This window comes from Bactrocera oleae, chromosome 4 (assembly GCF_042242935.1).
Source record: "Bactrocera oleae isolate idBacOlea1 chromosome 4, idBacOlea1, whole genome shotgun sequence".
In the NCBI taxonomy this organism is placed as follows: domain Eukaryota; kingdom Metazoa; phylum Arthropoda; class Insecta; order Diptera; family Tephritidae; genus Bactrocera; species Bactrocera oleae.
In genome coordinates this window covers 5,701,898-5,726,436 of record NC_091538.1, presented here as the reverse complement: position 1 = coordinate 5,726,436, position 24,539 = coordinate 5,701,898, and the positions used below count along the sequence as shown (strand labels likewise).

The window sequence follows — 24,539 nt, the reverse complement described above, 5'->3', positions numbered from 1 at the left end:
GTGGTCAAGCTATGAGTAAATCGATCCATAACATGAAAGATCTGTCAACTATGTGATCTAAACTTTTCCCAAAACTTTCAGTGCTAAACTAAAATTTATATACGACCAAGACACCGCAGCAGTTTCTGAAACTATTTGCTACATTATTTCTAAGGTGAAGCCTCTTTGTGTTTCGATATAGTTGAAGCATATACCTACTCCGTAAAACCAGAATATCAGACTTTACATTAACTTCGAATTTTTTTTTTTAAATTTGGCATATTTCAAAAATTTTAATTTGAAACTTTTTTCTAAAATTCAGGATGTCTCAAAAATTTTAATTTTGTATTTTTTTTTATAAAAAAAATATATTTCAAAAATTTTAATTATGAATTTTTCTAAAATGTATGATATTTCAAAAATTTTAACTTGAAACTTTTTTCTAAAATAATATGAAAAATACCCTAAGTATTTCAAAAATTTTAATTATGATTTTTTTTTGTAAATTTAAAATTATTTCAAAAATATTAATTTTGAAACTTTTTTTTAAAATTTGGGATATTTCAAAAATTTTGATTTTGAAATTTTTTCCTAAACTGTAGGATATTTCAAAACTTTTAATTTTGAAATTGTTTTCTAAAATTTAGGATATTTCCAAAATTTAAAATTTGCAGTTTAAATATTTCAAAAAATTTTAAATATGAATTTTTCTAAAATTAAGAATATTTTAAGAGTTTTAATTTAAATTTTTTTTGTTTTTAATTTAGGATATTTCAATAATATTAATTTGAAACTTTTTTCTAAAATTTAGGATATTTCAAACATATTAATTTGGAAAGTTTTTTTTTAATGTAGGTTATTTCAAAAATTTTAATTTTGAAATATTTAAAAAAAAACATTAGTAAAATTCTCATAAATTTTTTTTAAATTCATATGTAATTAGTAAGCTAGCTTTCTGTGTACTCATAGCTCTGTAAGTGTCCGTATGTACATAAAATATAATTGTCATGTAGCTAGATTGTGGCTGTGTGTGTAAATTGAAAACGCTTTCACTGTCCGCTTGTAAATATTTAAGCGTCTGTGTGTAAACGACATTAAAACATGAAAACTTAGTTTACCATAAAGACAAGAAACATTAAGCTACAATTAAATCATATTTTGCTTTCTACTTCTCAACACCAATGCAACGCTGACGCGCGCCTACAAACACGCAACAGGTCGAGTACTACCCCCCACACGAGCGACTGCATCAACCCACCGCGGCCGCTTGTAAACGCTGTTTCCTACCCTACCGCCCAGTGGTGCACTGGGGCGGTGCTGCCGGTATACGCGGCCGCCCAAACAATAAATACTACGCCTACACCATCAACAACAACAATAATAATAATGTCGACAATGTTGACGCCGACGCCAGCAGCATGCTGCTGACCAACGCGCTGCCCACAACGATCAATCGACCACCGATCGCTTACGCCTCCACTGCTAGCAACCACTACTTAAACAGCGTGAGCGCTAACAATAAAAACAATAGGCAGAAAAGTCGCTTTAACAGCAACAACAGTAAAAGCGCTTATCGGGCGCGCGCGCGCTCAATAGCCGGCGCGTCGGCTGTCGGCAGGTCACAGCACTGGGGCACGCCGCCGCGTATAACAGCATTGCACCGTCGCAGTTTTCGTCGACCCGTTACGGACTCCATGGAAAATGACGCTAACTGAATGTGAATGAAAAAAATATCGGAAAAAATCAAAAAAAAAAATTATATACATATATGACAATAATTATGTTGAAGAAGGCGTGTAAAAAATTAAAAAAAAATATTAGCGCATGTAGTAGTCAGTTTTGAAGCAGAAAATTACAAAAAAAAATTATAAAAATTATATTGAAAATAAAGATACACAAATGTATACAGCTAAACTAACTAGTGAACTATATATACATATGAATGCGTAAATTGCATATTTTATTGTAGTTGTTAGGTTGAAATGACAATAATTGTGTATTTGAAAAATGTTTGAAGTCAAAAAAAAAATATTTCAAAAAAAAATTGAGAGTTTTTTGGAGTTTTAAAGTGAGAAGACAATAAATAAGAGAGAATAACTGACACACACACATACATAAAAAATGTATACAGATACAAACGCACTAACAAACGGTAAACAGCTTGTACTAAATAAAAAAAGATTTATAAATATATATATCTGTAAAAAAGTATATGAAATTATATGTATAACAACGCTATAGCAAAGAAGTTGAGTGAATTGCAGGCAAAAACAAACATATAATATATATACAACATTTTTTTATTACAATATTATTTCTCGCGAGTGTTCGTGGCAGTAACATTGAGAAAAGCTCAAAATGTAGTATACCTTCAGGCGCGTCTTCTGTCTATGCGCAACGAGCAAAGTGTATTTCATTTTGATAACGGTTAAAGTTTAGGTAGGTGTTTTGAAATATATACACCGTTAAGTGTTGGCCTTAAAGAGCATATATTTTACTCATCTGTACAGTTGTAGATGTCAATGACTGGAATATATGCTTTGTTATAGCGTACAGCCGATTTCATGCATTCGCATGCGACATAACAACATTTTGACCCAGGCAAAATATGGTCAAAATGGAAATCGCTGCATGCTATGCAACGGTAGCGAATAAAAGTAGAGGGGCGAAGGATAAGGATGGTGAAAAAATAAGAATTTATGTATCGAAAAATATTTATTTTTTTTTTTTTAGTTGAAATAACGGCATAATTTTGGTGCAATTTAATTTTTTTTTTAATTAATTTAATTTTAAAAAACAAATAAATTTTTTTAAAATTAATTTAAGAAATCAATTAATTATTTACTTTACCTAACATTCAAACAACCTCATTGCTATAGAGTTGTCATATAAATTAAAAGATAATTATGAATTATATATCAATGAAAGATTTCAAAAAACAAAGCATGGCATATCAAAAAGGCAGTCTATAAATTTCTATTTCTATTCTATATATGCAAAAAAAAACATATTATATAATAAAAAGTAAAGAATTAAACAATTTTTAAAACTTTATAATAAAATAACCACTTTTTTAAATTAATTTTGAAAATATATTTTAACATATAACGAAACATATCCGTTGGTTAAAAAATGGACCTAGATGCATTTTTTTTAAAGAAAATTAAGATATAAACAATTTGTATTTTAATTTTGTTTTTGGAAGCTAAGTGAAAAACTTACATTAAAATAAATTTATACAAATAAATATTTTCTTATTAAATAATAATTTTTTTTTAATTTTTTAAATTTCTGAATTATAATTTTTTTGTATTATACAAAAAATTCAAATGTTTCTAATAAGGTTATTTCTTAAGTTTTTTTAATGAAAAATTTAAAAAGAAATTAAAGTTTTTTAATTAATAATTAATTTTTAATATATATTTTTACGCAAACATTTTGTTTTGCAAAAATATAATTTATATATTTAAAAAAATAATTGCTTTGAACAAAACAGTTTTAATACATTTTTTTTTTTGTTTGATTTACGTAAAAAATATATATATTATTTTTGTTTTATACTACTTTTAAATTATAAAATATTTATGCAAAAATTTATTTACATTTTTTATTTTAAATATTAACACTTGAAATTTAGTAATTATTTATTTTGCTAAAACGGTTGTAATAATTTATTTTTTGTTTTACCTTACAAATATTTAAAATTAAAAAAAAATATTTAAAAAATTTATGACACAATATACATGCATATAAAATATTATATATTTACACCATATCTGCTCAACTTATCTTTACTGACTTATTGCATGTCCAAGAAATTCTAATAAATCTTAGCTAAAAAAACTAACAACTATGAATTTATTAAAATATCCATTATTATAAATTTAACTAAAAATATACAATTTATGGTCTTAATGTTTTGAACCCACTAATATTTAAAAAAATATGCTTAAATTATAAGGCTGGAGACTAATGCTATATATATGACAATAATTTAATTAAATGGAAAATTAAAACAATAAAAAATACTAAAAAAAATTTAAACAATAAAATTGAATTTTAAAAATTAATTTTTTTAATAAATACCATAATTACAACAATTGCTGTGTTTTATTATAGTCTTAATTAAATATAGTAAATATTTTTTAATAACCTTTTTCCTTAATTATATAAAACAAATCTACATTAAATATTATTATTGTTTTTTTTTAAATAAAATTTATTTGATAAAAAATAAATCTCAAAAGTTGTAATAAAAATTTTTTTACAAAATTATTTTCATATATTTCATAAAAAATACAATAAAAAAAAATTTAATTAAAATTTCTTGTTCATTAAAAGTCTAAGTTCTTATATATTTATTGAATATAAAAATTTAAAAACTTAAGTTAAAATTATAATTTAAATGTTATGAGCTATATAATAAAATATATTCTATATAAAAAAAATTAAATTAAACTTTTCATATAATTTTTTTTATTTGAAAAAAATATTTAATTGTTCAATAACTTTTAATATACAAACATATTAGCTACCTTTTTTATTATTATTGCATCTATAATTTAAGTAATTTGTAGAAATGTCTCGAATTTAGAATGTGGGGACGCTACAATTTTACATTACAATTACAAAAAAATTTTTTTATGAATTTATACTTGAAAATATAAACTACTGTAAAAACATTTGTCAGAAATAATTAACAAAAATAATAGTTGGTCAAATTTGACGAGATTCCGGAAAGATTCAATTAAATTGTGCTAATTAAAGAATAGAGAACTAAAAACCAAAAAAATTTAAAAAACCAAAACTTTTCGCAAAAAAAAAATTAAAAAAAAAAATATACCGAAACAAAAATATTAGTAAATGATGCAAGCATAGTATCGAAATTACAAATGTGCGAAAAAATTATGAATTGATGCGTTGAAAAATTAAAAATATTTCCTTGTCACTTTTAAGTGAATATACAGTGAATTTGAGACATCAAGACAATACTGCGAAGAAGACAATAATAGCTGAGGTATGTATGTAGCGCATATCCACAGCAACAAAAAGAAAATAAAAATTGAATAACATGTATAATTATATACATATATGAACATACTAAGTTTTTTGCATATATATGTTTACAAAAAAGAAAAATTACTTTTTTTCTGAATAAAAAAAATAATTAAGAACTTTAATTTTTAATGAAGTTAGAAAGCAGAACCAATAACAAATTTATTTAAATTTTGTTAATTCTGTGAAATTTATGAAAAGCATGCTGACTGTTAAATCGACAATAAATATTGTGAACTTGTGCAAATTATACACAATTTTATGAATTAAAAACCTGTAAGACGCATTAAAGCGTACAGTAAGTGAAATAAAAAAAAATCTGAAAAAAATACCAAAAAAAAAATTATTTCCAAAATATAAAAAATATATAAATTTCGAAAAATTAAAAAAAAAATATTTATAAAAAAATTTGAATTTTGAAACAAATTTATTGCAACAAAAATGTTCTTAAAAATTTGCATGTAATGTTGAAATATATTATGTAGCATATATACATAGAAATAAAAAGCATATACAAAAAAACAAAACAACAAAAAATAATTAAAAACTGTTCGATTTCAATGTTGTTCTATATCAATATTATACATATATACTTTATTGCTAGACGTTTGAGCAAATATATATTTAAACAAAAACATAAGTAATTTGTAAAAAATTCAATTAAAAATTGTTAAGTATTAAAACAAACGAAGGACAATAAAAAATATGCATATGTGTACGTATTTATTCAAATTCAAAAACACACACAACATAATACAACACACCAACAACAACTAACATAACTGACACATATATGTAGCATGTAATTCCATAATGGTCGTAATATGTAAGTCTGATGTGGTCAATAATATATTTAGAGCAAAAACAAGAAAAAATACAAAAAAAGGAAAAGCTAAAAAAAAAATTACTATTACTTAAAAAATTTAAAAAAAAAACATAAGTTAAAAAAAATACTTTCAGAAAAAATAATTGTTACATGTACATACCTCTATGTATACATACATACAAAATATTTGCGCAATATATGCTTATAAATAAAAATAAAAAAATTAATGTGCTTTTCTTGACGTAAAAATGACAATATATATACATAAAAATGTATATGAAATACTTGCATGTATTTACTAATAAATATTATATAATAATAAAAAAAATATATATAATTATATACTATATATGTATACTCATATAAATAAAACTTGCACACATTTATATGCATGTTTATGAAATGAAATTCTCCCCTGAAGAGCTTAAAAGCGTTGGTCGACAACCAAAACCGTTCGATCACTCATTTAAGCAATGAATTGACAGCTGAATATTAAAATGTATGAATATTATGTTAATAAAATCATCATGTAATAAAAACTAAAAAGACAGTATGTATAAATAAGTAAATAAAAGTACCCACTATATATAAATGGTTTGCTCCTACACTAAAAACACAAAAAAACATGATTCTTGTTTTATTTAAAATTTGGTTAAGTGTGGTGAGTATAGAACTTTGTTTAGCAAAAGAAAAATGTAACTAAAAGCAAAATGCTGTCACGTTTGCTGAAACACGGTACTGATATCCATCATTATTATATTAACACGAAAGTACAATTGGGTGGCACCTCTATTTCAAAATATTTTCAAACAGAAAGAGAATGCGTAGAAAATATCTAAATACTTTTGAAGAGATTTTTATTTTATTTTCTGTCTGCCACTTATTTAAAGGCAACTCTGTTCCAATATAGCACGCTGAGAAAAATTTCAAAAAGCTGTTTACTTTGATACCCATATTGTTATACATATTTCTTTCAAGTGAGCAACAAATTTTAAAAGGCTGGCAACACTTCACAAAACATTTTGCCGTTGTAAGCGTTTTAAATTCTCTCCAATGTTATAGCTGTTATAATTTGTCTAGCTTATGATTTTTTTAAATTAAAATTTGCAAACAGTTGGCAACTCTTTTCAGAAATAGTTCTAAAACCTCTTTTATTTGAGACCCATTATTTAATATTTCGTAATTTTATATTAGCAATTATATTGGTTCACAAAGAGACAGCAACACTTCTCAAAAAATTATTTAACTCTGTGAAACGCATATTGTAATAATTCGTTTCTCTTATCAACATCATATTTAATCACATAACATCTCCTCATAATTAAATTGAAGTAGTATTCCCTACGACATGAGTACGACTTCCCACAAGATTAAAAAACTAACGAAAATGTTTCAACAACAATGATCACTCAGCTTCATTATAAACGTAATGAAAACGTTCTTACAGCAATTTCCATACAATTGTAGAATGGAAAACATTGAATGACACTTAATTTCACCACAGAACGCAAATTTTTATTATTTTACGTTCTCTGAATTCGCTCTTTAAACTAGACTATCTCCACGCATTCGACCGCAGTTTGTTGCATACTTTTAGGCTTAAAAAAAATATATATATTTACAGATTTGGGTTCCACTTACTTGACAGTTTGGATGTCACTTCCATTTGTTTTGTTCAGGCAGACAGAAACTTGAAACAGATAATTGCGTAACATCTATGGTTTTAACTCGGAGTGTCTTTATTAAAAATTCGTAGCTTAGAATAGACTTGCCCGAATGGGTATTGTACAACTTATACCAAATATTATAAGATGAGTATTGCTTATAAGAAGGATTATAGTTATAAATCTCAACCTAGATGCAAACAATAAATTAATTAAAATTCTTTTAATATCAGTTCTTCCACGGTAGCTAATCTGAGTTTGCTTCTGATAAGAAAATATTGTCTTTATAACTCCGTTGTAGTCGGTTACCAAAATGTAGGTTGAAGAACTTTCAAACGAGTTTGTTTGAATTTTATTGACGTCACTTCAGCACACTATAATCGGCAACAGTATTCTACAACAGTAAGCACGAATATGTCTGGCTTCAAGCAGATCGTTACGACTTGAGAGTAAATCTTCGGCGAGTTAGAAATGCTAAAATAAATTGGTAAGGTCAGCTACCAGGTTATGGAATTAATACTCTTCTAAAAATTGTATACCAACAAATTTATTCCTTGACACTAGAATGATAGAAAGATATTTTACAGTTTCGATATATTCTTTAAAAATTTGAAGTTGATGTGGCAATTAGTAGCGGAGATATAAGCGTATTTGCTAGAAATGGTTAGCTTAGTGTAACCAGCTCCCAAACATTTAATAGCGATTTTTTAAAAACGCTGTTTTCAAAGTCGATGAGGAAAATTACTCCGAAACGGCAGAATGACAAGCAATTTTCATACGATTCTTTTAAATATAATTGTCTGGTAATTATCGAAGGTATACGTTTTTCGATAATAATATCGATTTTTTAACCATGCTGCATTGGAAATTTTCTCACGAAAAAAATTTTTTTGACCAGTGACTAGTTTTTCAGTCCTTATCTGTATTCAACTATAGTAGTAATATTTTTTTTGGATCTTGAACTTTATATAATTTTGAGCAGAATAAATTTTCTTGCCGATTTTAAACGATATTATTCTTACTAAAATTAATTTTTTTCCACATTATGCACTCCACGTTTTTGTAAAAATTTATTTAATTTTTTTTATAAAAAAATTATTTTACTATCGCTTTTTCCACTTGCATGCCAAGCATTAACTGGTACTCTAGCGCTAAAAAATTTATTATTGTAAAAATGCATACAAAATGGTTCATAAAGCACAAAGTACACATAGCATGTATATGTGTGCCTATAAATATGCACGTGTGTGTGCATGGTCACATCAGTTTTTAGATAATAAAAATTGTAAGTACCTACACGTCCTTGAATTATTGAAATGCTTATGAAAGCAAAATGGCAAATGGCACATTAAATTTTTATATATTATATGGCGTTATACATATACCTATATATAATATATATATATAGATATAACAATAAATACTTACAGCAAACGAATTGCAATTTTTTATAGAAAACTTTACCATTTTATTAACTTTCTTACATTAAATGTATTTGTAGCATGTATGCATGCATGTGTGTATATGTAAATGTTTATTATTTTTATTTTTATGTTTTTGTTTTTGCTTACAAATAAATTTACTTACAAATTAACTGTTATGCTACAATGTATGCATATTTGTGTGTGTGCTTGCATTTGTAATACAAATCATCAGGCGCAGTTGGCTCAAGCAATACGGCATAGGCTAACACAGGGTTGCACAAACGGCCTTCAAACAGCCGCGCAGCCTCACTGCCACGACTTCAACACTTATATTGCGGCCTTTATTTGCCAACTGCTTGGCCTTGGCCATAAGTTACACTTGACTTAACTAATAAAATGTTAATTGAATTTTAATTACAGTTGATTTATAAATTAATGAGACAAATATCCAGCATACAATAATATTGTGCAATTTTTATATAGTTATGCACTTACATAATTATTTTTTATGCAAATCTTCCTAATTAATATATGCAAATTAAATTAAAGTGTTGAATTGTTAGTTTAACAAACATTTTAATTACCACAGTGGTCAATACTAGTGTGTATACAAGTAAATAATTTGTAAACTTATGCTATATGCTGTAACCTATTTATGCTATATATACTGTACATTTATTATTATTTTAGTTTTTTTCATTTGTATAGTTTTGTTTTTGCTATTTGAATGATGAATAGCATCATTTTGTGACATTAACAAATTATTGTTTAATTTTTGTTTTAGTAAGATATCATACCACTTTTAATGTACACTCTAATAATTATGAAGAGGTTTCAGAAGGTCGAAACTGTATTTTTTCATGCACAAAAAAGTCTCTATAATATTAGATTCAACAGCGGGTCTCAGATTTTCCACCTTAGCGGTCGCAACTCACTACACAAAAAAAAGGGTATTCCATAGTTTTTGTAAGTCTTTATTGGCTCCAGTCTCAGTCTAACGAATACCTGACGGTGACATTATAAATCAGCTGTCTAAATGACAGAATAACAGAGTTTCTTATACTTTTTTTTAACAGAATCATCTTTTAACAAGACTTCGGCTGCAGCGAAGCTATAATACACTACAGGACTGCGCGACCGATAAACGGCGAAGAGAGACCTTTGATTTGCACAGAAAAATATTTCGCTATTTATTACATTCCAAAACTTTTAGTTGACCGCTAGTTAATCGCTCAAAAACTACAGCTTTTCACTACAATTACACACCTCCACAAATGTTTTACCAATACTTTGCCTGCGCCTGCGTGGGTAGTGGATGATTATACGCCGCCGCAGCGACTGCTGCTGCGCTGTTTAGTTGATTGTTGTGCGCCGCTGCCGCAGCGCCAGCCGCCGCGTAATCATTGAGTGTGTGTTGAGCGGCAGCCGCATGCGCGTGATGAGCTGCGGCAGCATTATAGTTGGCAGCCGCTGCTGCCGATTGATTCAGATGATAAGCGGCTTGTGACCAATTCGTGGTGGTGTCCAGTTTCGAATAGTTCTCGCCGGTTAGATGTGAGAGGGATGGTGAAATTTTCGAAGCATTCTCCAGCGTCAGTTTAGAGAAGTCATCGATAGAGAGTTTAGAGTAATCTGCAAATGAACGAGACAATCAATAAAAATGTTTGAGTATTTTACACCGCAGGAAGCAGTAACTACTACCCACCTTGATGATAGTAATTCTGACCGCCGAAATGTCCGTGCTGAAAACTGCTAGCAAATCCATGTTGCGCCGACTGCGCCACCAAATCATAGCCGCCCATTTGCGTGTGATGGTGCGGATGATGAGCAGCTGCTGCGGCTGCAGCCGCCGCTGCATGCGCCGCATGATTTTCATTCATGCCCGCGCTAGCAGTACTCGCGGCGGCGGGACTGTAGCCAGCCATGGAACCGACTGCGGCTAGTGGACCAAAACCGAGTGGCGCTGTGGCAGCAGCACCGCCGCCTACGCCACCAGGTACACCGGCGCCACTGCCGCCACCATTCATGGGCGAAAGCCCGGTACCCGAACCGCCGGAATGTTTGCGTAGACGCGCACGTCGATTACTAAACCATACTTGTATGCGCGCCTCTGTGAGTCCCGTAGTCTGTGCAAGTTCCTCGCGTGTATACACATCTGGATACTGTGTGCGTGTGAACGCGCGCTCGAGTGCCTCCAATTGTTCGGCGGTGAATGTGGTGCGCGACCGACGTTGTTTACGTTTCAACGGTATGCCAGGTTCCGATTCGGTATCGCTGATATCTGAGTCGCGTCCTGAAATGAGAGAAGTTGTAATGTTGTAAAATTTTGTTCTTGCTTTTTTGCTGGAAGGGTTTCAAGCTAATTATTTCTATTTGAAAATCCTAACTATGTTTCCTACATCAGTATAACCTTAGGCAGTAAGCTATACATATATTATTTTGAAGCTGCATAAACCCATACATTGTTCGAGCAGATATTTAAAGTATTACAATTCTAAATTCGCCCGGAGCGAAGACACAGAAATTTCGGTATGCGAAAGAACCTTACGACAACTAAACTCGAAGTAAGAGTATTGTAGCTTTATATAGATTGGGCTTACTCTCTCTGATATTTAATTGAGTACCTTAGTCTTATAAAAATTGTTTAGGGAGACGATGTAGTCGAAACATTAAGGAAATCTCTTGACTATTGCGTTCTCAAGGTAGCTTCTTTCATTACCCATAAAGTCTACTTAAGTTGATTATGAGTATTTTTCGATAATATATTCTTAAACTCGATTAATCGATCGATCTATATAATTTCTTCAGACGCTGAAAAGGCATTATGTTTCGATATCAGCTCATATTAGGAACTATTTGAAGATCTACCACCTTTTTCCACAATAGCTACTAAAAAACACTCTCAAAAATCTTTGCGAGTTCAGCGTTAGGTGCCACTTCTGTCTTGTAAATATATTTCCACGACTTGTAGTTGCATTTCCATTATCATCCCTTCCTGAGAAATAATCATATTCAACGCTCCCGCATCCAATCGCGGAGCCCGCCCGAGCGGAATTATTGAAATGTAACTCGAAATTATTCACGCCTCGTAAAAATTAATAGATTTCCACACACACACACACCCCACACAAAAACGAGAACAGGAATTTATGCAGACACTTCTTATGCAAGTAGCGGAATTCACTAGACTTAAGAAGCTAATGAATGCATGTAAACCATTTCACTTGGTTAAATTGAATAGCGAGAAATATCGACAAGGCAATGTGACCACCAAAGATTTTGAATGGCTGGAAGTGGAGCCAATAAGCAATGCGATTGGAGTTGACACACAAAAATATACGTAATAATCTAATAAGCAAGGGAAATTAACGCGCTTATGACTCTTACCTATTAAAATAAATTGTATTGTATAGTAAGCGGAGTACCACAAGCGTTTTTAAATGAGAATTTCTATAACTGTACGACCACCATGTCTTCACAAGAATATAGAGACATTTTGAAATACATACAAACAAACATATGTATATTATATGTATTACAAAATTAACCGCGAAACCATCAGCCAACCGTAAGCAGATTTTCTCAGCGATCCGGCTCGTCAGCTTCCCTGCCCAACGAGCCGCATTGCTGTGGCGGCCACAGTTTGACTGGGTGTGCAGACAATTAATGCTCCATTGCATTTTAATTCAAACGTCAAAAAGCGTCGCAAATCTGTCAAAAGAACTCGCCGCCTTCGCTGTCGCCGTCACAGTCGCGCAGCCACCGCCAATTGTCTAATACCTAAACTCAGCCTTTCGCGGTATATCGTTCAACTGCTTCAATTGGTGCTTGTTAGTTACTCGTAACGGGTCCATAAGCTAAATGGAAAATTATGCCGTGTTAAATACTTTGAGGGTTTTAGCTTGCACAAATTGGTAAAAGAGTTTAACTACAACTTAATTATGTTGAATATTCAACCGTTTGTTAAGTCGCGTCTATGTATTATTTTGCCGATAATTGACAAGAAAATTTGCGATGCTCTCTGTACACATACAATTCGGGGAAGAATTTGGCACCTCAAAAGAGCCGTGTGACTAGGACTTTGCTGTAAGAGCTAAGGGAGTTCAGATCTACTTGGTGTTAGCGCGTTCTCACCACCGATTGAAGACGAAATTGCAACTACATTTCTCTGTGTAGACCCTAGTTATTAAACGGAACTGGTATTACCTTCGCTCATTCATAAAAACTGTTAACTAGTTTAAGCCAGCCCACGTGCAGACAAACCCCTATGCACTTGATCATTTCATGGGATGCCTGGACGGCCTTGCTTCCATTGTCCACCCATTGGTCTTGAATAGAAAGAGTTTTTTTCTGGATTAACGTCTACCATGCATACGACATGATCTAACCAGCGCGGTTTTTGCATTTCCATATACCTAACTATATTTAAGTTGCCGTAGCGCTCATACAGTTGACGTAGCGCTCAACATCATTCGTGGTTCTATCTTCTTTGGTACTCATACCTCACGCGAACGGCTTCAAAGACCTTGTGGAGAACAATTCTCTCGAATGTTCCAATTACTTTCTCATCTCATTTTTTCATCGTCCATATTTCTGCGCCATATAATAAGACGGGCATGACAAGAGCCTTATAGAGCATAATTTTTGTTTTTTGAGAGAGGGATCTTTTTCTCAATACATATCGATACCAAAGTAGCACCTGCAGACAAGAGTTATTCGATGCTTGATCTCTAGTTTTAAATTATGGCTGGCGCTTATGCTTATTCGGAGATAGACAAAGTTTCACTTTTTCAAATTTATAGCTGTCAGCTGCGAGGCAGTTTCTCAGTCACGGGGGATCTTTGTGTGTGACCTCTAGCTACTTTTGTACTTTTAGAGTAGACTAGTTATGTCAAATCGGTCACTTCTACGAATCAGCTTTATATTTTGCTCAGTGCATACCCTGTCAAACACCTTCGCATTTATCTGTCCACATCTTAACACTTTTGTGAATAGAATTCATTGTGACAGTTTCATTACACTTCGAATCAGCATAACATAAATGACAATCTGCGCACAGTAGTTGACAGCTGTTACAACGGATTTCATTACATAATAACGACAAATGTCAAAGAGCTGTCACATGTCATATGCAAAATAGTGAAACCGAAAAGAAAATAACAACAAATGTGCACTAAACCAAACGTCAAATTTAATTGAGTATCCACTTACAGCTCGAAACATAACAACAACACAAATATCACACGCGAACCAGGTCCATAAATAAACAACGTGATATACATATTTATACACATAACTAGTCTCACTATTTAGTTATTGGTTTTTTTTGGCAAACACGATCTCATAGTTGTCGTCCGTTCACTTGTATGCTTTCGTGACAATGTGACGTACTAGTCAGCATAACAAGCAACAAGTGACGGGCGAGCCGACGACTAACTGGTTGGTTGACTCTCAAAAGTGCCGCGCTCAAATCGCGCATGAAGCGTGCGGGTGTTCCCATGTGTTGGTTCTTACCACCGCCACGGCACAGCTAATGCTGTTGCTCACCGTAGTGTGTTCTATTTGAGTTAGCAAGAGATTTGTGGGCGTGGTTGTCAATGTCGGTTATGCGCCGAAGATCATGGCAAATTATTTAGAGAGCTCATTACAAAATAGTGTCATAAAAATCCATACACACACGCACCACACATAGGGATGACTCGCCTTCAATTAATACTAGTGTGTGTGTGTGTTTGTACAACTCCTTCGCGCTTTCCCTACTAGATAAAAGTGAAAAGGCCGACGGTAGAATAGGCAGTTTGGGAAATTATTCAACGAGATCGCAAGCTCATTTTTCAGGCAGTAAAGTGCCAGCCGGCGTTCGGCAAAGAAATTGTATGAATTAGAAGTGGTCATGGTGCATCGTAAATGCCGTTAAATAGCGTGTATTTTCGTGGTTTTGCCATTTGTGCAATTTGACATGGTTGCATCGCCGTGTTTTTGACATTTAGTCCCACAATTCTACTAAATACTTACATACAAGCGAACTTATGAAACGCCGCCGGCATACGAGCAATTGTTGAAGTCTAGATGTGCTCGTACCTCTCGAATGCATACAAACGAACAATCTTAGGTCTTTGCTCATGTGTTATCCTCCACTGTGTGGTCTTTAGCATTGCACGTTCATTAAAGGTATCGCTTGCGTAATCCTTCTATTGTCTCCAAAAGTCCTATTGCCATATTCTGTTAGGTATTGTTCTCGATTTCTTTGATTGTGCCGGAAATTGTGTGATGCTTCCGATTTCATGCACTTGCCGCTTAAAATAAAAAATGCTACCGCTTCCGCATTTTAATCACGATTATTCTTGAAAAGACACCTGAAGTTCGAGCATATTGAAATGCTGGCATCATGAAATAGAAATAGAAGCAGAGACTTCTCGGAACGCACGCTTTTAAAAATGAAAAATGGTGGACGATATTCGACTTCGAAAATCTAGTAGTTTTAAGATTAAAACACTACAGGGTGAAACAAAAATAATTTTAGAGGATTCTGCTGAGATGAGGTTATTCTGAAATTAACAAGGGTCCATTCTGTTTACGAAAGCTCGATATAATTAGATCGCTTAAGTTTAAATAATACACGGATCCTCCCAAAACTAATACTTCTCCAGTTAGCATCACAAAGAGCCAGAACCAAACAATGGGAATCCCTAAATCCGAGCTTTCAATCTAAGATCTCTCTCTGACTTGTTGCAACTGCCTGGGGAATCTCTTAACCCAAGCTTTCAATCCATGATCTCCGTCAGACTTGATGCAAAAGCTTCGACAATCGCTAAGTCCGAGCTTTCAATCCATGATCCCAGTTCGACTTGAGTCAAAATATGGAGGAGTCCCTTAAAACCAAGCATTCAATCCATGATCCCAGTACGACTTCAGACAAAAACTACAGGAATCCCTAAGATTATTACAAAAAAATTTTGCTTTTGTTTAAAATTCATGAAAAGTCAGATATCTACTTTGTATTGAGTCAACATCACTTCGCGGATGAAATTTGCATGTTAGATTAACTCCACTGCGGGCACCAGGAACTAGGCCTAGCAAATACAATTAAGCTTTATGGAAGGGTTTGTCTACCATATAGTGGATTCTTAGATCTTTGGAGTGGAGATTACAACCTCCTTATTTCCTCAATAAGAGATGTCAGAAATAAATTTAGGTAACCGTACCCGTTTACGGTTTGAACAGAGCTTTATCATTTTATAGAGGATTCCAGAAAGGTACATGTGAGAATTTGTTAGAAGTACATATTCAAGAACTAGTACATCAAACAGTTCAAAACCGCTTTTGAACGCCGCTAATCAGGAAGATTCGTCGAAGTTTTTGTATTCTTTCAGCTTCACAATTTTCTGCACAATATATTTACATAATCGTAGGTACTCTCCAAGCTATTCAGGGCCTTCAATTAATATGAATGATATTTACATTTTAATCTGTGTTACATTAATAAGTTTCGCCCTCAAAAAATATCTCGAAGGCAACCAATTTTCCCATCAAATAAATTCCACAGCATATTAATTACTGTCAATTTTACTTAATTACATAATACTTTCGAAAAAAAAAACGAATTTGAATAACAAAAATCTATTTAACACGGCGAGGTACTTGATCACAACAAAAATTTCCCAGGAGACACCTACAAACGCCACACGCATACACACAAAATTAGACTCTCGACACAAAACTACTTTTTTTCCCAACGGACTAAACAAACCGAACTAATATCGAAACTGTAACAACAATAAACTAAAGTGTGATAATACATTAATAAAGAATATTTTGTAACTCATCAACGACCACAGTGAGTTGGCGGCGTTGCCTCGAGAAAATGTGAGACAAGATGAAAACCACCGCACACAGGACACCCCGTCGCGTATTAAAGATGCCGCTACGGAGCGGCGCGATTGAAGTCCGGCCTTTGCTTTTGTTTGGTTGACACTTTTTTTCGGGCATGAACGAATTTGCTGTCAATGCCGGTGTCGAACGGCAGCAAACAGTTTGAGGCTCAACTATTGCCGGCCGCTGTTGAATGCTCCAACACACACACACACTCAGGCGATTTGTCTTTCATACAATTTTTGTGCTGACTAAAGTGGACTGGGCGTTGTGGGATGCGCCTTCGGCTTCAAGCGTATACAACGACGCTTATGAGCACGACCACCAAATGACATATGAGCCTGTCGTGACGGTGGCAGAAAATAAAGGAAGAAGGAGACGTAGTTACAAAGGGCTAATTGTGCAGCAAAGACCAGATCGGACCGCACACACAGGCGGTACGAGTGAGCAGCAAGTGCAATTCCTTCAGAGAGAGAGCGCATATGACGTGTGAGAGTCTAGACACTGACGCTACGTGAGCGAATTTGCGTAATCACGTTGGTCACCTAGCGGTCATTTGTCTTGTGACAGGATGGCGGCGCATGAGCAAGCAGTAGTTCGGCTACCGAGCCTGATATGCGTTTGTAAGAGAGAGAAAGAGAGATTGAGCGCTTACACACGAGTATGAAGATTAATGAATCGCTTCGACATTGTACATTTGTGTGAATCATTAGGAGGAGGTGTGAAATAATTTACACACGCTTAATGAGCGGACAAAAGGATCAGCGGCGAATGCAGGCCTACCACACACAGCCAATGCGAATGTGTGTGCAAAAACAAAAACCAAAGCAATAGGATGCGGGCGTCAGCCGGTCTTTGAAGTGAGAATACTGTGCAATTTCGTTTTTGGCCATCGCCGTTCACCTGCACACAGCCAGCGCAGCCTTTAAGGACAATGGCATAGACCGTTTGTTGCTGAATGTTCGAAGGTCCGGTAGACCTGTGAACCTGTTTGCATGCACTTCGCTCATCTCAAGCATAAAAAATAAAAACAATCTTGCCTCATTTGAGTTTCGCACAAGCGGTTCAATAACAAAGCGAGGGAGTCAAAATAGAAGACAAAGTTATACACTCGGAGCGTTGTCGGCGCACAGTCTGACCGCGTTTGATCTTCGTCAAAACAATGCAAGAAAGTTGTCCGACTTTTTATGTAATAATAGCTGCCATTCTGTCTGCTACGGTGCGTGTTTTGTAAATATCTCTAGCGTCTTTCCCTGTCTATCCATTTTTTGTTTATTTATTTATTTTTTTTTTTGGGGTCTAATGCTGGTTTTTATAACCGACTTCGTTTCTTCGCTCTACCTTATAATTATTAATTGGCTCAAGTGATTTTTGACTTCTTGTCTGCGGCGAAATCGCTTTGGTTTTTTGATTGTGCGGTTAAAGCGCCTACACCTCTTTGGTGCTGGCTGCCGTGTTGTGGGACCTGCCAGATGTTTTACAAATTACTGCAATATTTATCAGGATTTAGACACTTTTGTCTATTGTGTGGCGGTGGGCGTGGTAATAATATTATTTTTAAGCGGCAGTACATTTTTGGGGGTAGAAAAATTTTTACGATAAAATCTTAAAACCTTGAAATTGAAATGTGTGTTTTTTAGGTATGCTAGAAGATTCCGAAGAAATGATTCCTAAAGACACTTAGGATAGCACCAAATTTTATTCTCAAAAATATTTGAAAACTATCTTTAAACATATCTTATGCAATACTACCTGCACCCTATCAGTTTCAAACTATGATTTCGAGAAACCTTTGTAGATGTGTAAAGCTACTAATTCGAATCCAGTAATTTATTGTGTGGTCAGTTTGAAGAAATTTACTTTTAAGTCAGTATAATACTATTCGAAATCCCCAATGCTTCCTGGCCAACTGAAATATATTCGTAAAACGATCGTCGCTCTAAAAAGTTAACCTCCGAAATATACGGCTTCTGTTAGACGCGGTAGCTAACCAAAATAAACACCTGGATCTTGGCTGAGAGTGAATGATTTCTGATAGTGAGTAAACTTTAAGCGGCGGTGTGTTGTTACCTGCGCAAATCTGTGTCCGATAAGCGCTGTTACAATACTAAGGTTGTCCGACTTCTTATTGAGGAAGGTGTCTCTGCTCTACCGGTTGGTTATGCCGGCATCCTAGACTGCATACAGAATTACACTGAGCAACGTTAACTAAAGTTACTATGAAAACGAGCGCATGTGGGATTTGAAAAAGGTTGGACAATCCGTTTGCGACTATCACAGGCCGCCCAACAAACTCATGTAGAACCTTGGATCTTTGCTAAAAAAAGGCTGAAAGTCAAATGAACTCAATAGTGTTTTTAATCAAGTTGCATGGTTTCTATCAGAAATCCTTGCGAGACAAGCAACTACCTCTAAGCTTTTGAGCTTCGAAGCCGCGAAGTTAACGTAAAATTCAAATACAAATAATTTTTTTTTTTTAATTGCATTAACCTCGAAACACGTTTTCAATATTTTCTTCTATCATATTATGATTCTTTAAATATAACAGAACTGAAGAACGCAATTAAAAAGAAAGTTCTAATCCGTAAAAAATTAACGCTACGACGATTGAAGCACTGCTAAAGCAAACACTTGTTCGCATCCATTCCAACAAACTGAATAAACGTGTAATGCTTCTGTATAAGTAAATGTAGTAATTAAGTAATCATCCATAAGTAATTGCCACATCCGAGAGCGTTTAAGCCAGAACTCATAGGAAATATGATTTTCCGCCACTTAAGAGCACCGGCTTATATAACACAAATGTTATATATAATTCAAAATTTTCCAAAACAGTTAACGCCACATGATATTTCCGTTCGACCAGCACAATTAGTTAACCTAACCTATAACACAGCTTTTGCCATTTACAACAACCGGTTAAACGATTTTTGGACGATAATTAACTATTTACAATGAAATAATTAACTATACGTATAAATACGGGGTAATTGGCACATCAATTCGTAGCAAATCAAAGTTCACACGCTCGGCTTGAGCTGATGATTGCAACTGCCTCCATTTTATTTCGGAAAAAGCGCCAATTATACAAGCCGTTAGTTACAAAATAGTCAATTTGTTTACATGGGGCAACGAAGTGTGCTTTAGTTACGCAGTGTTGCATTTCTACGCCGGCCCATAGCACTCCAACTCTCTCGCACACACTCTCACTCTCAACTATTTTACGGTTTTTCGGCGATTTCGTAAATTTGCGGTTAATTGGACAGTTATAAAGTGAGCTTTGTGCACAGTAAAGCGTAATTTTCCGCCACGCTATGAACTTTGGCGCGCCACGGGTCACAAGCTTACAAAACGGTCGAACAAAATTCGCTAAACTTTTTGTTGTACAATTTAACATTTTTCTTTTGTTTTTATTTTTTATTTTTTTCTTTTACTTGTTATGAAATATTCACCAAAAGCCTAATATTTCAGTAAACAATTTATCAAAAAACTCACGTGGCGGCGTGTGGTGCCACTCAGAAGTGTGAAAAGAAGCCGCCGTAGGGACACAACAACAGCAAGCGTATATGGCAAGCGATAGCACAGCGTGGCGTAAGTGTGGAAGAAATAAAAATATTGGAGAATAGAACAAAAAAAAAAAACAAGCTATTAAAATAAAAGAGCTGAATATCATTGCTTACAAAGTGCGTTCGTGTGCACAGGGTGGTCCATATAATGAGTGCTTTTTAATTACAGTAAACATTTTATGGGCATTTTACTTATATTATGTCGGAACGTAAATTTGAGAAATAATTTTTTATTTACTTAATTTATGTTGGCGTATCCCCTTGTTACTGGTGAACTTGTGAAACAGTCTACCAATTTCTTTGTGTCATTTTATGTCTCTATTTTACTATTGGCGCACTCTAAATCTATGCCAGAAGCGCCTGAAAGTCTCATAGATTATACACAAAACATTAAAGCATTAAAGCCTTCAAAAATTCTAACAGACGATGTTGTTGTAGTAGTTTACCAAGAACATTCTGCCGCTTTTTGGCTACATATTATTGTTGACTCTCTTGAATTTGCTGTAAGAAGCTGAATTTCTTATGGATCGCTCGCCCAACTTTGAAAACCCATAAACAATCGAATTACATGCAGCTCTGAATGATATCGTGAAATGCCTTTATTGTAAGTTTAACAAATTTGTCGAGGAAAAATTTTTATCATTGCATGAGCTTATTGAGACCAAAAAGTTCCCATTGCCATAACATGAATATTTGTTTCAAAAAGTTCTTGAAAAAATCACACTTTGACCTTGCAAAGCCAATGAAAACTAGCTCATTGATGATCAAATGCGGGTTTCGCAATTTAATAGCCGATAATATGTATAATTGAACGAAAACTATAGGCTCATGCATGAACCACCCTTTATACAAATATGAATCTGAAGCTGAAACTCCCCACAGTAGCCACATATTGTTGGCAATGTTATCTGCTACTGCCACCGTCATTAGGGGAGTCAATCTACCATAAACCGCATGACACTGCGGTTGATAGCCAAAAGTATTATGTAACCACATAGCTGTGCTACACACTTGTGCACAACAACAACGACAGCTGCAACAAAAATAGCCTCGGAATGCCTCGACTCATAAGCGTAGATATCATTCCAGCGCGCCGCACATTATTAATGTTTGCGGTAATAGCAAATTAATATATTGTCTAACATTTAAAAAAACTAATTGAATTTCTGCTTTATTATTGCATCTTATGTCGCTGCACACACACACATATAAATATACCCGGTTAAGCTACCGAAAATGTTGAATCAGTTGGCTGTTTGGTTCAGCGCGTTTGTTGGATTGCTCATTTGTGCGCTTGGACGTCGGCTTTGACGGGATATTAGCTGTCGGCCGCGCTGGTTAGCTACACTCAAACGTCGCTCTTTTAATTAAGAGTTATTGTTGCGTATTGTTTGAGCGTTTGCTCAGATTAATCGCTATACGCTTGAGCTATGCCGGCCACCGTTGGCTGGTTAAGTGCTGCTGGTTCACCGGCTGACCGGTTGGTTGGTTAGTTGGTTGGCGGCTTGATAGGTGTTGAAAATGGGTAGTAAAAGTTTTGATATGCCATTTTAAATGCATTATTTATCAAATGACTATTTAAGCGTTATTTTAGTGAGTTGTGTTGGAAGACAACCGACTTAAGCCAGTCACAATGTAGAGAGGCAGGGGCTAGTGTGAGTGGGTAGCTATTGAAGCGGCAAACATTAGCGCATTTAAATAGCTTTAGGCATTAATTATTAATACTGTTATAATTTTCAATACTAAAACGACGATGATTACAACTACAACTATAATTACAATTAGAACTACAACTTTTAATACAACTATAACCGTAATACGACGATTACAACTACAACTATAATTACAATTATAACCATAATTTTACTACAACTATAATAACAACCACAACTATAATTGCAACTACAACTATAATTACAATTACAACTATAATTACAATTACAACTATAATTACAACTACAAGCACAACTAATGAAACTACAACAACCAATAAACGTCGTGCCACTAATCACACCTTTGACTTTCGAGTATACAAATATAAGCGTCTTACCATACCTTCATTCATCACTTGCTTATTTAGGATCTTTTAGGTTTAATTAATTGGATGCGATTTGTCATATTTATACAAATTAAATAAATATATTTTTGTATTAGTGAGGATTCCATGAAAAGGTTGAAAGAGTGATGCAAAAGTCTAAATAGTTCATAATTAGAACAGTAAGTCAATAATGTTTAGTGGGCTTTAAAGCTAAAGCGATATCTCTATACTTTCAAGCTTCCGCTTCATAAAAGCTTTGATATACAGCTTTTATATGTAGGCATTAGTTGTCATCCGAAATCGCAATATTTTGGGCCAATTAGATACTTAACCTACATTTTCGTATAGAGTAGTAAGTCCTTATCTAACAGTAAGTGGAGAATCCTGATCAATTTGGCTTTAATAGCATCGATAGCATAGGTGCTATCTACTCTTTTTTCCTCGAAATTAAAGCTTGAGTTATGGCTGTGAGTTTTTTCAGAAAATCCATTATTGCACCCTGAGACCTACATAACTATATTCTTAGATTAAATTTCAACAAGACGCCTGTCCGTTGTGATGCGCAGAGTTCCAGGTGTGGATCAAAAAGACCGTCGTATATAGACAAAACGCCTCGAGCTTGCCATAAGTTTATTGAAGGGGCTAATATCAAATTCAGCCAATTCGCCGGGTTCGTAGAAAGTATGGCCACAGAGATGCTTTCACCGTAGTCCGGCGAAAGCTGGACAGTGGAGAAGAAAGTGTCTAGATATTTCCACTTTATCTGCCTCATTGAAACTTTGACCAGTTGTATTCTCCAAAATCTTTAATCTCACCGCTTGAGTGCCAATGACCAGTTAGGACACCTATTGCGGCGATGCGAACATTGCTAAAAGCTAGCAGTTCAATAAACCTTTTATGTTCCACTCTGTGTCGATTTTCGAAAATCTGGTGCTGACTAACGCTTGCAGAGGCACATAGAACCAGTAACCGAATGAATGAAGACCGCATAACCACTGCTCCTTCACATCCTAATGGTATTATGCGCAAAGGTGGCTTTTCTGGCAAGCTCATCGGCTGTGCGGTTTAACGATATGAAGAATGTTTTTAGTTTCTCAATTCTACATGGTTAAGTCCAAACCAAAATTATTCATCAAAATCATATACATATTTGTTCTACATTACATAACCTAACATTATCCCACTGGTTTTGAGTTTTTTAGTTCCTCAATTAACATTTACGCTCTCCTAAAATTCATCAATAATTATAATTGACAATCAAATTTTAATTGCTCACATAAATACCAATGAAAATTATAATCAAATACCATGTTATACTCAATAATAAAAACGTGTGGTGCTCAGTGCTCAGAGTAAATTACAGAAACACAAAAATAAAACAGAAATGCCAAAAAACCAAAAACAAGCCACAAAAATCTTAAGCGAACCAGTTTAAATTACACTCCTTTTGTGTAGCATATAAACACACCTTTCCGACCACAAATCGACAGCCAACATACAAGTACATACCTACATATGTCGTATGTATACTTGTGTATGCGACTGTATGCTTGTACTGCTGACGGTGAGATTACGTTGATTGATGACAATTGGAGTTGCCCCCACATTGCTTTGATTAATTTTTTAGTTTGACGCGCATTATTAGAAAATTAAAAGTGTACGCCAACAAACATGCATATGCATATACAGATAGACATACCTACAAACATAGATGTAAATATGCAGACATACATAGTGTATGGCAGTACATACATACACACATTATCATGCGTTTTTGCCTCTAAACTCTACTGAAATTGAAATTGAAAGAGGTAATTGATCTTGCTGGCTACTGACAAAGCATTAGGAAACACGGGAAAACAACAACAGCAATAAAAATGTTGAGGCATGTTAAGCTGTCAGTCAATTTCTCGGCTTTTGATGCTTACATATTGAGCGCGGCGTTGATGTCAAGTAATTCGTTTCGTTTTTTTTTTTTTTTGAGTTTTTTTTTGTTTTTGAGTTTTTTTTTTTGGAAATTTTAAATTTTCTAATTTGGTTTATTTTTTCTATTTTGTATGTACAGAGTGTTTAAGCTAGGCTTTGTGTTATATATTATGCGTCTGAGAGCGCAAC

The 24,539-nt window shown here is 33.8% G+C and overlaps 2 protein-coding genes across 6 annotated transcripts in view; one reads left to right on the top strand and one right to left on the bottom strand.

Annotated features, from left to right (window-relative positions):
- Nplp1 (Neuropeptide-like precursor 1) overlaps window positions 1-2,539 on the top strand; it is a 46,889-nt gene extending 44,350 nt beyond the window's left edge. The window contains exon 5 of one of the 4 annotated variants that reach the window (XM_036374749.2): window positions 1,197-2,539. In XM_036374749.2, the coding sequence (XP_036230642.2) occupies window positions 1,197-1,694 (498 nt within the window). In that variant the 3' untranslated portion in view covers window positions 1,695-2,539. The remainder of the gene's footprint in view (window positions 1-1,196) is intronic. The other 3 variants (XM_070108179.1, XM_014246620.3, XM_036374750.2) reach the window with 3 other exon arrangements.
- A 6,423-nt stretch (window positions 2,540-8,962) lies between these two features.
- Window positions 8,963-24,539, bottom strand: part of gsb-n (paired box protein gooseberry-neuro) — a 40,572-nt gene continuing 24,995 nt past the window's right edge. For both annotated transcript variants that reach the window (XM_014246547.2, XM_070108699.1), the window contains exons 4-5: window positions 10,654-11,241; window positions 8,963-10,580 (exon numbers count right to left, since the gene is read on the bottom strand). In XM_014246547.2, coding sequence (XP_014102022.1) covers window positions 10,228-10,580; window positions 10,654-11,241 — 941 coding nt within the window. In that variant the 3' untranslated portion in view covers window positions 8,963-10,227. The remainder of the gene's footprint in view (window positions 10,581-10,653; window positions 11,242-24,539) is intronic.